Genomic DNA, 15,942 nt, shown 5'->3' with positions numbered 1-15,942 from the left:
GGTGGAGGAACAATGTAAGCTGTGTGAGGAGTAAAAGCAGAAAATGCCAAACAAACTAAAAAAAAAAAAAAAATGTCCTCCATATCCTGTCCCAGCGAGCACGGAAAGGAGTCATGGCAGTGGAGGAGTGAAAGAATGAAAACAATAGAGACCTGTCATTCTTCAGGGATGAGAGAATAACAAATTCTCCCTGCAGCGCAGACACACTGGATCCCCCCGCGCCGTTATCTGCAGGGATGACGTGAGGAACAGCCGGCTCTTCTGGGGGAAGTGTGTGTGAAAGGGGAAAGGTCCTCCGAGGCCGGGGTTTTCCTGCTCCCCCATTGTCTCCCTGAGAACCTGTCTCACTGGAAAAAAAACTAAAATTATGAAGGTATGTTAAGAGTGACAGAAAACGAGTGACTATCAGGAGTCGGGACAGACGTCGGATCAACTGCTGAACAAAAACAGGAAACCAAAACGGTTGAAGACTGAGAAAGAAAACACCTCTTAAGATAACGCAGCAGACACATTTAGGGGTCAGAGGAAAACATATCTTGTACGTTGAAGTAATAATGATACCATGGGTGGATAACGGATAAGGATTTCAATAAAAGCCGCGATCCCTACTTAATCATGCTGTAATACACTAATGAAGCAGACGATGTCTGGAGATTTAAGCAAGAAAGGTTCAGTGAAACCTAAAAGACTGATGAACGTTGACCAAAGCTGAAGGAAAAATGATAAACTGAAGACTTCTCTCTGTCCTCATGGACCACACAACCGATTTGACTCGACTTTTGAAATTCAGTTCAGAGCTCTCGAGGCTCTCTGCTGCCATCTGCTGGCAAAGACAAAGAAAGCAGATGTGAAAAAGGAAAAATATGATTCAACATTTCTTTTTTTAATATGCAGAAACGCTTTCAAAAAGCTCACCTGTACAATGTGATACAAGTGCAGCGAGACTGGCAGTATATGGGCCTTTTTTTTTTAAACAATCACGCTATCATTGTCACAGAGATCATTAACAAAAGGAGGGGGCACTTCTACATTACTGTACATTCTTTCATTGTCTGAGAAACATACAAAGCTGACAAATGAAGTTAAGATTAAAAACAAACCCAGTTTAAACACAGAAAAACACTAAAACAGGCAGCAAAAAGGTGAAAATGACAACCTAAACAGGAAGGAAATATTACAGAAGTTGTGACCTCTGTGATGCAGTACATCATATCACAGTTTGACAGTTTTTTTAATAGCTGGCCGTTTGAGACAAAAGGCATGCACTGATCTCCCCCTTTAAGACTCTCAGACAAATCAGGATGGTGATGATTTGAAATAAAAATGTAATGGTCAGGGAGCAGGTTTAACAAAGCCTGATGCTTTAATAATGTTCCTTTTTCCTCCGGGACTCTGACATCACCTCAATCACCTCATCCCTTGAAAACCTTCAACAGTTTTACAGCCAAAAAAAACAGATAATTGTGTTACTTCCGCAGCTTGGAACAATCACAAGTCATTCTTGTATGGAAACAACAATTTAGTTGGGTAACCTGCTAAAACCCCTGCTGTTTCATTAGAACTACACCTTGTTTTCACAAATATTCGTACAATTTATTGTTCTTCAGCAGTTAATGGACAACCTTCAGTTATAGGTGTACTTAGAAAACCCCCGGCCCCTTTCTAATAAACTACAGTGTGTGAATTTCATGGAGGAACTTTGTGAGTCGTCCATGTTTTACACCGTTGCCTCAATGTCCTGGAGGTCTTCCCCCTCCAGCAGGCTGTAAGACGCGTGGCTCTGGAAAGGTCTTTGTAGAGGGTGAGCCAGAAGTTTGGCCATGCAGTTGTGCAGCTCGATGGCCGGTCCACTCAGGGAAACCTCAAAGCGATAGCACATGCCCTTTGAGTCCAGCTTGCAGAAAGAAGTGTAGTTGTCCTGGGGGAAAGAAACCATGAAAACATGGATGAAATGCAGCACCCGGGCAACATGTAGAAATTATCGTGGCGAGCCGTTACGTGAAAGTGGGTTTTCACAACTTCCCTGCACACCGTTTAGACTTAGTGAGATGGACAGAAATAGTGAAATTAACTCACTGCAAATACAGTAATGTGTATCATGTTATAGGTGCGAACATGGGTTTATTTCATGTTCCTCCTGCTGTATCTTTTTACATCTTCTTATCAAGATATTAAACGACCAACAACGCGACCGCATAATTTGGTCATATCAACCAGCCCTACTTTACACATCATCATGACTCCTCTCTTAAGTCTAAGAGCAACCAACTTACTTCTGCCGACTTTGTAGTGGATATAATTATTGCTCGGACTATGGCTGTATCTGCGATGCTATGGATATGGATATGGATACGGCATCAGTAAGAGCGACTACTCTTTATTTGACTATATTAACGTGACGGTATGACGGTATTCCTGCTGTGACCTTTCAAACTAATTAATACAGGGATGTCTAACTGTTAAGTTTTTCTGTGCTGCGAATAAAACACCACACCAAACAAACTTGAGCTCAACTACAGTTTACACACAGCCAGGCACACAATCAAAATTAATCAGCATCTTCATCAGCAGATTCACTCACCCTCCAGCTGGTCTCCTCCCCCTGCTCCTCCTCCCCGTTGTGCAGGTAAACCACATCGAAGAAAAAATACGGAGACTGCAGCATTTTCTGTGGCAAGACACAAAAACAAGCAAGACTTTAACTTCAATGTAAAGTGAATGCACTGACGATCAAATACACATTAAAAACAAACAAAAGAACAAACTCAAATAGTAGAGTGGAGGACGGACGTCTCATACTTACACTAACAGCCTCTGAAGGGCTGAACTGAAGCTGTCCTGCGTTACGGCTGTAAATGAGCACCGTCCGCACCACATATGGAGGAGGGACGGTCTGAACATTGTCCATCGACGGCAGCTCAATCTTCTGACGACTTCCAAGACAAAAAAAGGAGAGATGACCTTCAGTAAACACTTCTACGTAACGTTTCATGAATTTGAGACCAAAACGGTTAATAGTTAGACAGTACTTACATTACATTAAGAAGATCTTCAAGGTCTATAGAGGACAGTTAAGGCTAAAACCCAACAGCTACAGGGTATTGAATGTCCTACTGTATGCATTGCTTAATTGTGTGGACGTTATTTTCATCATTGTTTTAGAGTTAGCTTTGAATATAAGGATACTGAAGGACTCGCACACATTGGTCTCAAGGTCATACAGACAGCTGCACAGCTCCCTGGGGTCAGAAGTGAAGCCTGACAACTGAGGAACATACACAAATATATAAGGAGGAAATGTTGCAGATACATTACATAAACATTCAGATTTAAACATTCCCTGTACTCACCCACAGAGCGTCATCATTGACGACTACCAGGGCAAACTCATGCCTTTTGTCAATCTTGTGTTTAGTTCTGACGAACATCTCAATCATCTTCTGGGATATGTTCAGGGCATTTGTTTTAGACCTATTTGGAAAGACAGTTAAGTTAGGCAGTGACGACAAATGAAGTTACTGAGGGAATGAAGGCGACCTTACCCGTTAAAAGACTCCAACTTTGACAAAGACATCTCTTCGGAAAGGTCTAAGCAGATGATCTAGTGAAGAAAACCAGTTAGAATAAGCCTGAACGTGACTATAAACCTCCATGTAAAACTTAAATCTATGCTGTGTGGGCCTACCACTTTCTCTGGACAGTTGACACGAGGAACTCGGAGCTGGTAGTCTGCTGGCGGCGGGATGGGGGTCGTCAATGTGGGCGGCTGCTGCGTGGGCTTCGGCCTCTCTTTGGCTGCGACGGCAGCGGTGGCTATTGGCGCTGCGGCACCGGACGCAGCCGCCACCGCGACAGGGGCGACAATCTGAGCCGCGGCCACGGACAGGGTCGTGGTCGTGGTGGTGGAGCTGGGAGGACTGTCGCTGGTGGACGCCTCGCCCTCGCCCTCGACACGACTCTCCACAGCGGGCTGAGATACGTTGGGGTTGCTGTTCCCTCCGAGGCTGCCCGTGCTGCTGCGTCGGTCCTCGGCACCTTCAGGGTTGGAGCGCGTCCGAGGTCGCAGCTCCACGAGATGCTCCTCTCCGTCCGCTGGGCCCGGCTCTGGCGTCTCCATGGACACACACGTTGCTGAGGAAGAGAAGCTGATGATGAGTTTGGTTTCAGTGGAAAGTTTGTTTAGCTATGAAGACACGAAGGTAGATTTGTGTCTTTTTTACCCAAGCTAATTTCTAGTTTGTAAGTAAATTATCTCCAAATCTTTGGTCTCAAATAAAAAAACTGCTCAAAAATAATTTAAAAAAAAAAACGCTCTGAACAAAAATGATTTACCCTCAAAAAAAAGCAGTTTTTTTTTTTAAAAGAGCAAATTGTTTTTGAGAGCAAATTTTAGTTTTGAGAGCTTTTTTTTTAGAGCGAATATTTTTTTGAGACAGTTTTATTTTTTTGAGAGCAAATTTCTGTTTTGACAGCAAATTTTAGTTTTATTGAGGAGCGTTTTTTTAAGAGCAATTTTTTTAATTTGGAGATAATTTACTTATAAACTAGAACTAAACTTACCTGCTTGGGTAAAAAAAAGGCACAAATCTACACTACACCTGCCTGTGGGTTGAGTCTACTGATATTTAAAATGCAAGTGCAACACAAGTGGTTCTTGTACCTGCCACTCCAAAAATACCAGCAACAACTGCATGTACAAGATAAAGGTCTATAGATCCTAATAAAAAAACAAATGTAAAACAATAGCTACTTTGAACACAGATCTCAAGTCAGCTGCATTTCTCGAGAAACAAACACGGAGATGCTTCACAGAGTTTAGTCAGAAAGGCATCAATCAATGAAGCTAACACAGGTGATGCTGATGACCGCGCACTATCAATTGGAGCCGTTAGCGTTTGGCTTTAAGAGATTTGAGAGCAAAACAGTGTTTTTAATGTTAAAACGTTCAGGCAGACTTACGTGATAATTAATTGCGAAACGTCGAGGATTCAACGAACGTGAAACTCATTGAAAGTTGCAAAATATGTCAAGGAAGAGCTAGCATTTGTTATGATCGGACTACTTCCTTACCGGAAATGATCGAAGCCGGAACTGCGAAGTGTGTAGCATTATGGGTAATGTAGTTTAATGACCAGGGACCCTTTTTCTAACCTTTTTTCTTCCTCTGTTCTATTCATAGTCGCAACAGAGAGAGTAAATATTGAAATAACAAACAAATAGAAACAAAATCCCCCATAAATACTAATCCCATTTACACATGTTGCCAAAATATGCGTTGATTTTTGTAACATCTTCCTGCAAAAATACAGGCTGAAAAAACATGGTGTAGCGTTTGAATAGATTTAAAACACCTTGAAAGGAGTCTGAAGTTGAATATATTAACTTGTATAATTCATGTTTGGATCACTTGTTCGCACATAACCTGGTTTAATACTTTCAGTCTATGTATATTTATTTCGACACTGACTTTACAGTAAACAAAGATAGAAAAACACCACGGATGTTGTAAATCAGTGTCCAAATTTATTGTAACTTCATGACTTTCACAACATTGTAGTTCAAACTTCTGTCGACAGTGTCTATCCAGAGTTACTCACGGTGGACAACAAAAAAGGACTCAAGCTCATGCGGACAAAACAGGAAAGGACACACAGTCACAGGGAATGGGTGTGGATGACTTTCTGAGTGTTTCCCACTTACTTCCCTCATCACACTGAACATTGTTGGACAGACATGCAGAGAACAGACTGCAGCAATGATTGACTAACTATTGGAAGGTATATTAACACAGAAACAGCCTAACATCGTCTTATTTTGTCAAATGCAGTGAATAGGAACAACAGGAAGGAGATCATTGCCGCACACATCAGGATCAAGAAGAATGGAGGTACGTTATGATGTAGTGCTTCAGTGTTTGTCTTTAAAATATGTCACTTATCAAGCACAATGTTTAATAATAATATTGCTGACGTCAGTGGAAGGCTTTATACATTACACATCATATATGTGTTATCCTAAAATTAGGAATGTGAGTGTTTAAGCAGTGATCTATCCACAATGCCCATTTCTGTGTGTGTATATATATATATATATATGGCATCATATCTATATTTACTATAATAGAAAATAGAATAACAGAGAAACAATTTATTCTAATTTAATTCAGCCAGCATTCTTTGTGCACAACAAAAGATGGCTCGGTCCACAAATATTTGCTCAGCAGGAAGCTGGATCTCAGGATGTTTAAGTTTCCTCCTTTTTCCGCTGCTCAAAACAAAAGCTGTTAAATAGTGCAGCAACAATGTCTGGTTAACACACAGCATTAACACAATATTTTTGACTCAGTTTCATTATAAGCAGCTCTTCAGTGGCGGATGATTATTATAAACATAAAGAAACCGTTAAACTATGTTGGCAAACATATGAGTACAACTAAAGGTAGAAAAAAAACATGATGATTACTTACATGAAACATATTATTGTCTTATAATCCAAATACAACGTCATGTGTCTGCAGGACTTCTGCCTGGTCCGATGTGACAGCCTGGATGCCGGTTCAGAGTGCGACAGGGAGGTGATGACCCCGATCAGCCATTCGACCCTTGACCCTGAGGGCTTCGACCCCAAAGCAAACCGGGAGCCTTCGCCAGCTGAACTGGCTCAGTGTGAGGCTGAAGTGGGGACGCTGCTCAACATCATTGCTGAGCTCAACAAGAAGATGGGCTCATTAAAGGCACCGAGGTAACATCCGTGAAGAGAGTAATCAACTGTTCATGAATGAAACTGTGGCACTGCGAGTCATACAAGTTATCTGAATTATCTAGAATCAAAATAAAGATGTTGGTGTGCCGTTGTTCAATATTTCTCATCAATAAATGATATATTGGTCTGCTTAGCTTGTCTCAAAATAAACAAAGTGGTATTTACAATGAAACGTGTTAATGGTGGTATTCTGCAGTGAACCAGGGGACCTGAAACCACGAAGAGCCTCCAGACCTCTGGTTCCAGACCTCCTGTGCCACAGGCGGACCAGAAGCAGCCCAGAGAGGAGCGCTGCCTCTGCTGTCACATCTAAACCGTCACTGACTGACCGAGGTTGCTACTGAAACAACATGAGTTTGTTATTTTCAGCGTAATGCATCTTTTGGATCCTTTCCACCTAGGATATCTGTCCTCCAACCAGGCCAGAAAACTAATGTATTATTTTTAAAATGTTCAGTAAGTTATGTTGGAGGAAAGAAAACAATGCAAACAAAGTATGCAAAAAAAAAATAAAGAAACTATTGCATTATTTTTAGTTTAGGTGTAAAACTGCACAGATAATAAACTGCACCTCTACTTTCTATCCACAAGGGGGCGGTGGTGTAGTCTGGACTAAACTACAGGCGGTTTTATCATCAGTGGAGGACTCCATCAGCAGCAAGAGGTCCTGGGCCGCCCCCATCACAGCTTCTGACCAAGACAAGCAGAGAGAGCACATGTGGGCCGCCCAGGAGAGCTTTGTTAAGGCCACTCAGGTAATGCAACCCGGTCCAACTCTCATGAATTCTCGCCAAAAAAAATGTGTTAGAACCAAATGTACTGACAAATTTTAACAGCTACTCTGAAACAAAAACATAATTACTTCCAAAAGTGAGAAAAAGAGTTAAATATTTGCTGTCTGATTTGCAATGGATCAATTTAGTAAAAAAAAAAAGATGTCATTGTGTAGACTATCTTTAGAATCCCACCAGACCCTTTTGGTAATTTCGGCTCACTGGTTTCAGATATTGGAGGAGATGGAAACAGAGTTTGGGATTTCATGCCCATCCGCCCTGCCGAAGGACCGATGTCAGGAGGACATCCTGGATCTGGAGACGCGAGACTCTGTTCTCCCCTTGCAGAGTCACCAGGAGGAGCTGGAGAGAGCACAACACACCTTCAGCCAGATGGAGGAGGAGAAGAACAAGGTAGATGAGAGGCGCTTTGTTTATAACAGGGGTAAGGCAAAATATGAAAAACTGTGAGTGCATAAATAAATACATGTAGCACTCCTTTTGTCTTTCAGCTGTTGGGTCTCCATAAGTCCTGGAGGTCAGGCGGTCGCTCTCCTTCCTACCGGCCCACTGCGGGGCCCCTCAGTCCGGACTGGGCCTCCCCTCCGCTCGGCTCCCCGTTGCTCTACAGAAGGACGGCCAGAGCTGTAGCGCCTCTGTCTGTGGGCAGCGATGGCTCTCCGGTGGGCTCCGTCACCTCATGCAGTCCTTGTCCGAGTCCCGTCGGCCTCGAGTCTGAGACTGAACGACTGAACAGGCGAGTCTGAGGAGGATCTGCCTCTCTCAACAAAAATCAGCCGGAGCACAGTGGCAACATTATATTTAATGAATAGCTATTTATTTGTTGTTATGGTCAGGCATTGCACACCCACCTCTGTATAAACGTCATTCATAGAACTCTAATAAGTTAACCCGAGTTACTAAACAGCTCTATTGACTCCATATTGATATATTGACTGAAGACAAAGGCGCAGAAACTCACATGCATACTTTGTAAAGCACGTGATTGTGAATTATGCCGATACAGTGTGTCTGGCTGAGTAAAGGCCTGATTCAATAAGTTGTTTAAGTTAGCTGGTTAGTCCACGCGACCTCCTAAGATCCATGTCATGAATGAATGTAAAAAAAATACTATCTTTTATTTACATTTAGACTGAAAGTTATTTGAATTACCTTTCAAGGTCATGTGAACGAGCTTGATAATGGAAGCGTACACGGCTGCTTTTGTTTGAATCAACCAATACGATTACACGGTTTCTTCCTCAATAGAAGCGTCATTATTTGTAGAATTAAACCTCTTCATGGAATAAAGATGTTTCCTCTCAACTCTCTCATCGTCTCCCTCATTGTTTCAGGTGCATCGAGAGGCTGAGGGCCAGAAACGAACGGTTGACTGCAGCTCTGGAGCGACGGAAAGGAGAGTCAGAACTGATCAGCGTTGCACTAAACAGACTCGAGGCGAACTGCTCCGCCCTGCAGACGGCTCTCAGGAACTGGTACAAACATCTGACACACAAATACACAAGCCATTCCAGGGAGTTCAAAAACAATCAATGTGCACATGTCGGCCATCAAACAGTATTCCTGCAGGTTCTTTGACTGTAGAAGGTTGTATTTTGTCTTTGTGCTTTGTGATTGACAGTGAGGAGTGTGAAGAGGCCTACAGCGAGCTGCTGTCACTCTACGACGCCAAGAAGCAGCAAAGCATTCCTCTGCAGACGCACTCAGCAGGTGTTTGAATACCATGTTTTAATACTGGTTACAACTATGCATGCATGTCAACCACACACACGCACACACACACACACACACACACAGTGAGGCTCACTGTTTCTCCTCTCATCAGAGGCAGTCGGTGACAGTCAGCAGCCCGACAGTCGGTCAGCTCAGCTCATGGGACCTGAAGAGCTGTCCACCTCTTTCTCAACAGCAGGAGTCAGCGAGGAGACGGGAACACAGAGTCACGCGGGCCAGAGGTGATGATTTAAAGTGCTCCTTGTACATCCAAGCAGAATGAGTAGAAAATAAAGTGTCTGGGACTGATATTGCAAATAGAAGGATATCAACATTTTGCATATATATATATATCACTCTGTCCTCGCACCAAAGCAAAGATGACACACGATTAACTAAATGTTTCGGAAGCATCAGACTTGTGACAATAATAAATAACTGTTGAATTTTGAAAAAAAAAGGCCATTTCTTGGACCACGTTTTTTGCAGGTCACTCACTTCCTGTAACCCCACAGGACGCCTGAGCTGGTGGAGCGAGAGGCGATTCTCCGTCAGCAAATTGAGCGGCTGAAGAGAGACCGGGCGGCCATTTGTCGACCGAAGCTGAGCCCGGGAGTTGAGGGCAAAATGAGCCCCGAAACTGGTCCCCCAGCTGGGTCAAGAGGCGGACATGTGACTCAAGATAACGCCAAACTTCCTGTTTCCAAGAAAGAGAAGCCTTCCCTCTTCCATGAACTCGTCTCTGTCCGGGTAGGAACGGAGTGTCCTAATATGAGATTTAGAAATCAAGATCTGAAACTGATAAAAAAGCAAAGAGATCATGACATAGAAGTGGCCTTTGTCCTAATGTCATATTTGTTTTGGTCGATATTGTACTACATAATACTCAACTTCACATCATTTCAAAACACAGTGTTTGGAGTGTACACACAATATGCATGAAGGACACTATGACCTCACTATGTAGATATGGTGAGGTCTTTGAGGCCTGAAAGTCGTGAAAAGTTTGACATTTTGAAGACAAAGACCCGAGCGTAGTCGTGTCAAACGCTAACGAAATCCACCCGCCAGCACCTGTAAGCGCTCATAGTGCCTTTTATAAAGTAACTAGTTACTGGTTAATAGTAACTAGTTACTTGTGAAATTAGTTACTTTTGCAATTAGTTACTCTTTGTAATTAGTTACTTTTGTAATTAGTTACTTTTGCAATTAGTTACTTTTTGTAATTAGTTACTTTTGTAATTCGTTACTTTTTGTAATTAGTTACTTTTGCAATTAGTTACTTTTTGTAATTAGTTACTTTTGTAATTAGTTACTTTTGCAATTAGTTACTTTTTGTAATTAGTTACTTTTTGTAATTAGTTACTTTTGCAATTAGTTACTTTCTGTAACTAGTTACTTTTGCAATTAGTTACTTTTGTAATTAGTTACTTTTTGTAATTAGTTACTTTTGTAATTAGTTACTTTTGTAATTAGTTACTTTTTGTAATTAGTTACTTTTGCAATTAGTTACTTTCTGTAACTAGTTACTTTTGTAATTAGTTACTTTTGCAACTAGTTTTTTTTTAATTAGTTACTTTTGTAACTAGTTACTTTTGCAAATAGTTACTTTTTTAAACTTCCAAAACAGCAACGCCATCCATATTTTTGTTTTGGCAACATTTTGGCGAAACTGTGTTCATAAAATGTAACGAATAACGACACACATTGTAGAAATGAAGTGGAGTAAAAGTACAGATAGTAGCTGCAAAATGTAAAAAAGTATGCACTATTATTTTTACTTAAGTAAAGTACAGATACGTAAACATTTCGTTACATTCCACCACTGTCTAAAACACACTAACATGTTATATCTGTCTCTAGGAAGAGACAGATAACGATGCATTAAAAAAAACTAGAGGGTGAATACCAACAAAGGACCAATACCTTAATCATATACACAATAAATAACCTGCTGTTATGATAAAATATCTACATCTTGTGCTTCTGCCTCTACGACGTGCACCGCTTGTCTGACATTGTATCTGCGCTGAACTCTACTGCAGTTCATGGTTTATCTTTTTCAGGAGGAGATGTCAGATCTGCGAGCTCTCATCCGCCTGAAGGAGAAAGAGCTGAGGTGTCTGGAGTGGAGTTTAATGGCCCAGAAGGCCCAGGACACAGAAAGCCTGAGAGAGGAGCTGGATGATCGTAAGACCAACCAACAGGTGGGACGGACTTTTACAGCAGCAACAGGGAACGCTTTTTTTTTCTTCTTTTTTTTTTAATTCATCAAATAATACAAAGTCAAGGTGAAATGAGCAAGAGGGAGCAGGACGCTGGTCTACTGTGGCAGACCCGATTCAAATCTGGGTGTCCCACATGGGAAATCACACATCTACCAAAGCAGAATCCCTCCAGGCCAAAGAGGGATATTTCGGTTCCACAAGGTCTTCTGCTGAGCTGTCCTGTTGCAGCAGCACAGATTTATCACACACCTCTCTGTCATTGTCAAAGGAGAAAGAGCTGAACAGCTACTTTAAGATAGCGCAGCTTTCAGTCAAGAAGCTTTGGCCATTAAGGGTTAACATCTCCTTCTAAAACGGGTTTTTTTCTTCCTCAATATTTATTTTGAATCCTTTAGAAGAACATGGGTTTTATCCGGATGCACACGAGTTCAACCAAAACCCCGATGGCTTCCGATTGCAGCATAATAAATGTTGTTTTTTCGGGTCCTATTAAAGATAGATAAGTCAAGGAGGCGCAAGATGGTTAACAAGATGAAAAATAAAAAAAAACATAGTATATTTTTTCAAACTTTTATCCTTTTTAATATGTTTACTGCTTCAGGCCTTCGATTCAAATCAAACAGAAATCTTTCTTTAGTTCAAACTCCTCACAACACTGTTTTAGATAACTGTACGCCACGTTCATAAGTACACAATTGAACGGGGAAGGCCTTTTGAGCTTTTAACCCTCGTATGGTGTTCATTTTGTGTTACTCAGCAGGTGTTGTGGGTCTGCTGGACCCTCTGTATTTTTATTAATTTTTTTAATTCAACACAATCAAACAATTTTAAGTTAAAATACTCAACAGATGTTTTTCTTCATCCTAATTAGAAGTAACATGAACAGGAAATATGATTAAACATTTAATTCAGGTACACAATTTCCACACTTTTATTAGTCCGAACACCCTGTATGTAATATAAATGTGTGTGTGTGTGTGTGTGTGGGGGGGGGGGGTGTCGATGAACATTTTGTCTGATATATTTTCTTCGCAGAAAATGAGCCAATAAGTTTGAGTTTGAGAAACTAGTGAATCATATTTATTTTGTTTTGATGAATGAATGAAAACGGGTCGCACAGACCCGAACACCACACGAGGGTTAAAGATAATCGCAATTGCATGTTATGTTTCAGAGGCTCTGTGAGCATGCAGCTACACAGAGCAGTGATGCGGACCGACCCGTTCTGAAAGAGCTGCAGGCCGTTCTGCAAAGGTGAGACATCCTCATTTCTCTGTGCACTGCAGGCTAATATTTAGAACATTAATTAAACACTTTACTGTAAAATACCATTGGTAAAGGCACATAGTATGATGTATTTAAATAGGACCCATGTAAAGTGTCTTTAACAAGCATACCTGCTAAATATTGTCATGTAATGTCACCTGTAGAAATCTGGGTTTTCACTGATGGATGAAAAAAGGAACCTGATGAACGTCGTCAGCGTACAAGATTAATCATTCAGACAACTGTTGCTGGGTTTTATCCGTTGCTTAGGAACACTGCCGGCCGAAAACGAAGACTTTCGACATAAAGAGCTTCTTGTTTTCTCCCTCAGGTGCTTCAGAGAGCATCCCATTCTTCTGCTGACCTTGAGTCGTGAATACTTTTGAACAAAGCTCCGCTGTTAGCGCGTCACATTCACACTGACTCATAAAGACATTTATGATATTTCACAGGGAGTTTATAAATGGTTTAAGACGTACATGATGTTCTCCCTCGTGTTTCATCTGATCTTGTGTTTGTTTTCAGGGAACAAGCCCTGAAGAAGAGACTGGCTTTAGTTCAAGACTCACTAAACACAGCTCTGTCAGACAGCACCTCTCACAGGAGGGACAATGGAGAGCAGATTGCCCGACTTACACAAGCGCACAGGTAAGCGTCTCAAGACAGGTAATAAATAGACTGCATGCTTTTGTCCTTGTTCATTATCAGCATTCTGCATGTACAACTTAACCTTAAAAACAAGTTGCATTGTGTCATATGTTCATGTGAGTGCATTAACTTGCATCTCGCTCGGTTGGCCGGTTTTCTTCTGTTTCCAGCAAAGCCTTAAGTTCGTACCGGCAGATTCGCCGGAAGTACCGGGAGCAGGTGTGGAGGCTGGAGCAGAAAGTGGCGACCGCGATGGAGAGTCAACATCTGCAGAGCGGCGCCCCGAAAGCTGCAGCGGAGAGCTTGGAGTGGAAGAGGGAGGAGACGGTCCTGTGATCCTTTCATCCTCCAGTCAGAGAATCAGCTGTCTTACTGTGATAGTCGAATGTGTAATTAATTTAAGTCTATTTGTATTAGAGTTGTTGACATTGTGAGCGTGTTTCGCCTCCCAGAGCTGCTGGCATGGCTGTAGACTCTTCGTCTTCTCATTAAGATGTGTGTACCTTTTCATCTACGTATCTGTCGACCTATCAATGACATTTACAGCAATTTGTTCAGGCCTTCATCGGCTGAGAGAGGTAAACGTAGCGTATGTAGGGCAGTCGAACAGGGAACGCAGTTTCAATTCTGCCTTTTCACCCCGTGTGAGTCACCAATAAACCAGAGCTCAACTTGTCTAGCAGGACTCACACATCACAAGACACATTCCTTATTTCAGAGAAACAGCTGTCATGCAGTCATGAATGTTTCAGGCTGATTCAAGGACTGAGCCCTCCGAGGAGCTCAGCACTGACCTCGAGCGTGCACATGTCCTTTTTCCCATACAAGCCGGCCGTGCTGTCGTCACAGGGCTCTGAGAGGGGGGATGGGGGCCAGGACAATGGCCGATGTGCACACAAAATGTATGACCAGCCCTATTGTGTCCTTAGCACTTTCATATTCCCTGTGCCTGTCACGATTATTATTGTTGAATCGAATGAGGACTTCACTCAATCGCTTAATTTAAATCCTATAACATTGTCAGACTCGTGACGCAGAAGACTCAAAGATATGATCTTTTTCATTCAGTACATTCTTCTTTATTGTCAAAACCTGGCGTTTACATTACCCACAATGCAGCGCCGCTGTCAACAGTTGGATTGGGGATTTGGCTGTTATGCTAGTAGCTGCTAAGAAGTTTATGGAAAAGCGAGGAGGTTGTAAGTCATTCACGTTGTGATGCTTGGAGTTTAGCTAAATGGCTGATTTCCTCTGTGATTGATTAATAGATATAATTGACGAAGTGTGTGGACAGTTTTCTGATAATATTGCCCAAAAAAGGAAGACTATATAAGGTAAATAGCATGGGTCCAAGCACAGAACCTTGTGGAACTCCACGACTGACTTTGATTCATCGTTTGCATGCACACGCTGGGATTGATCTGGTAAATAGGACTTGAACCAGCTTAGTGTGGCTCCTTTAGTGCCAATTAACGGTTCCAGTCTCTGTAACAGGGTTGTGATTGTCAGTGGTGTTGAATGCGTCTCTCAGATCAAACACAAGACAAGTGCAGAGACAACTATGTCTGACGCCATGAGAAGGTCATTCGTAATGTGTCTTTAGACCATGATGCACTCAAAATCCTGACTGAAAATCCTCAAATAAACTATTGTTGTGTTGTTATGTTTGCTTTAATTTGCAGGTTTGAGGATTGTACCATGAAGCTTACTTATTTTGTCTTATTATCCTTTCTTTCAGAGTAGCAATAGAGTCTAGTGTCCTTTGCAGCGAGCATACGACGCCATGTTGTATTTGTGCTTCTGTTAAATGTTATTGTCCCCATGAATACCCGATATAAATGTAAGTATTAAAACAAACAGTATTGGGACATTAAAACATTTTTGGTTTTGGTCATTTCATTGTAGCCTATCTGTTGCAGATATTTCAAAATCTGTACAAATAAACAAACACACACAACTGGCAATAAACGAGAAATACAACATAATTTAAGTAAACCACCATTTTAAAAACCTAGTTAAACTCTTACATTTTTTTATTTTTTCTATCCTCACTCATCTCTCAATCACCTTCATCCTCCTCTCCCTCCCTCGCCCCTCCCTACCCGGACCTACCCGAGCCGGTCAGCTGCAGCTGTGACCGGCGGTCAGGAGGTTAAGGCAAAGGTTGAGTGTCACGCCCACGGGGTCAGCGATGCAGCGCTGTTGTGTTAGACCGTGAATGGAGGGTTCAGAGCGCCAGACGAGCCGGCGAGCCCCTGACGCCCTGACTCTTGGCTGAGCTCGCCCTTTCCCGAGCAGAGGTCACCAACGAGGGCCAGACCTCGGCGCTCCCCCCAAAACCTCCAGGTCACTGTCTCTATTGTTGTAATAGCTGCCATTAGAGCAGACGATGCAATCATCGGTCCATTTCGTGTTCTGTCTCTCTGAGATCCATGTTAAGCTTCGGAGTTCATCAAAGGTTTTTTTTAGACGACATGATTGTTGTAACCTCGGGGTGACTCTTCCAGCAAAAAGGCCACATCGTGCCAAAC

The 15,942-nt window shown here is 42.1% G+C and overlaps 2 protein-coding genes across 2 annotated transcripts; one reads left to right on the top strand and one right to left on the bottom strand.

Moving 5' to 3' along the window:
* Window positions 1-862: 862 nt before the first annotated feature.
* babam1 (BRISC and BRCA1 A complex member 1) lies at window positions 863-5,085 on the bottom strand. The gene is made up of 9 exons (XM_068589724.1): window positions 4,960-5,085; window positions 3,686-4,131; window positions 3,543-3,601; window positions 3,351-3,471; window positions 3,187-3,265; window positions 3,034-3,058; window positions 2,804-2,933; window positions 2,582-2,668; window positions 863-1,918 (listed from the first exon to the last, which is right to left on the bottom strand). Exons 2-9 carry the CDS (start codon window positions 4,115-4,117, stop codon window positions 1,718-1,720), a joined length of 1,134 nt encoding a protein of 377 aa, XP_068445825.1. The 5' UTR covers window positions 4,118-4,131; window positions 4,960-5,085; the 3' UTR covers window positions 863-1,717.
* Window positions 5,086-5,709: 624 nt separating this feature from the next.
* ushbp1 (Usher syndrome 1C binding protein 1) lies at window positions 5,710-15,239 on the top strand. The gene is made up of 14 exons (XM_068589825.1): window positions 5,710-5,887; window positions 6,518-6,741; window positions 6,959-7,095; window positions 7,354-7,517; window positions 7,767-7,949; window positions 8,048-8,292; window positions 8,891-9,031; window positions 9,178-9,266; window positions 9,382-9,511; window positions 9,785-10,019; window positions 11,336-11,476; window positions 12,672-12,751; window positions 13,289-13,411; window positions 13,582-15,239. Exons 1-14 carry the CDS (start codon window positions 5,882-5,884, stop codon window positions 13,745-13,747), a joined length of 2,064 nt encoding a protein of 687 aa, XP_068445926.1. The 5' UTR covers window positions 5,710-5,881; the 3' UTR covers window positions 13,748-15,239.
* Window positions 15,240-15,942: the final 703 nt, after the last annotated feature.

Source organism: Clinocottus analis, unplaced genomic scaffold, assembly GCF_023055335.1.
Source record: "Clinocottus analis isolate CAN_PGR_092001 unplaced genomic scaffold, fCliAna1.0.p SCAF_23, whole genome shotgun sequence".
Classification (NCBI taxonomy): Eukaryota; Metazoa; Chordata; class Actinopteri; order Perciformes; family Cottidae; genus Clinocottus; species Clinocottus analis.
The sequence above is the reverse complement of the archived record's forward strand: the minus strand, read 5'-3'. Positions and strand labels throughout refer to the sequence as shown.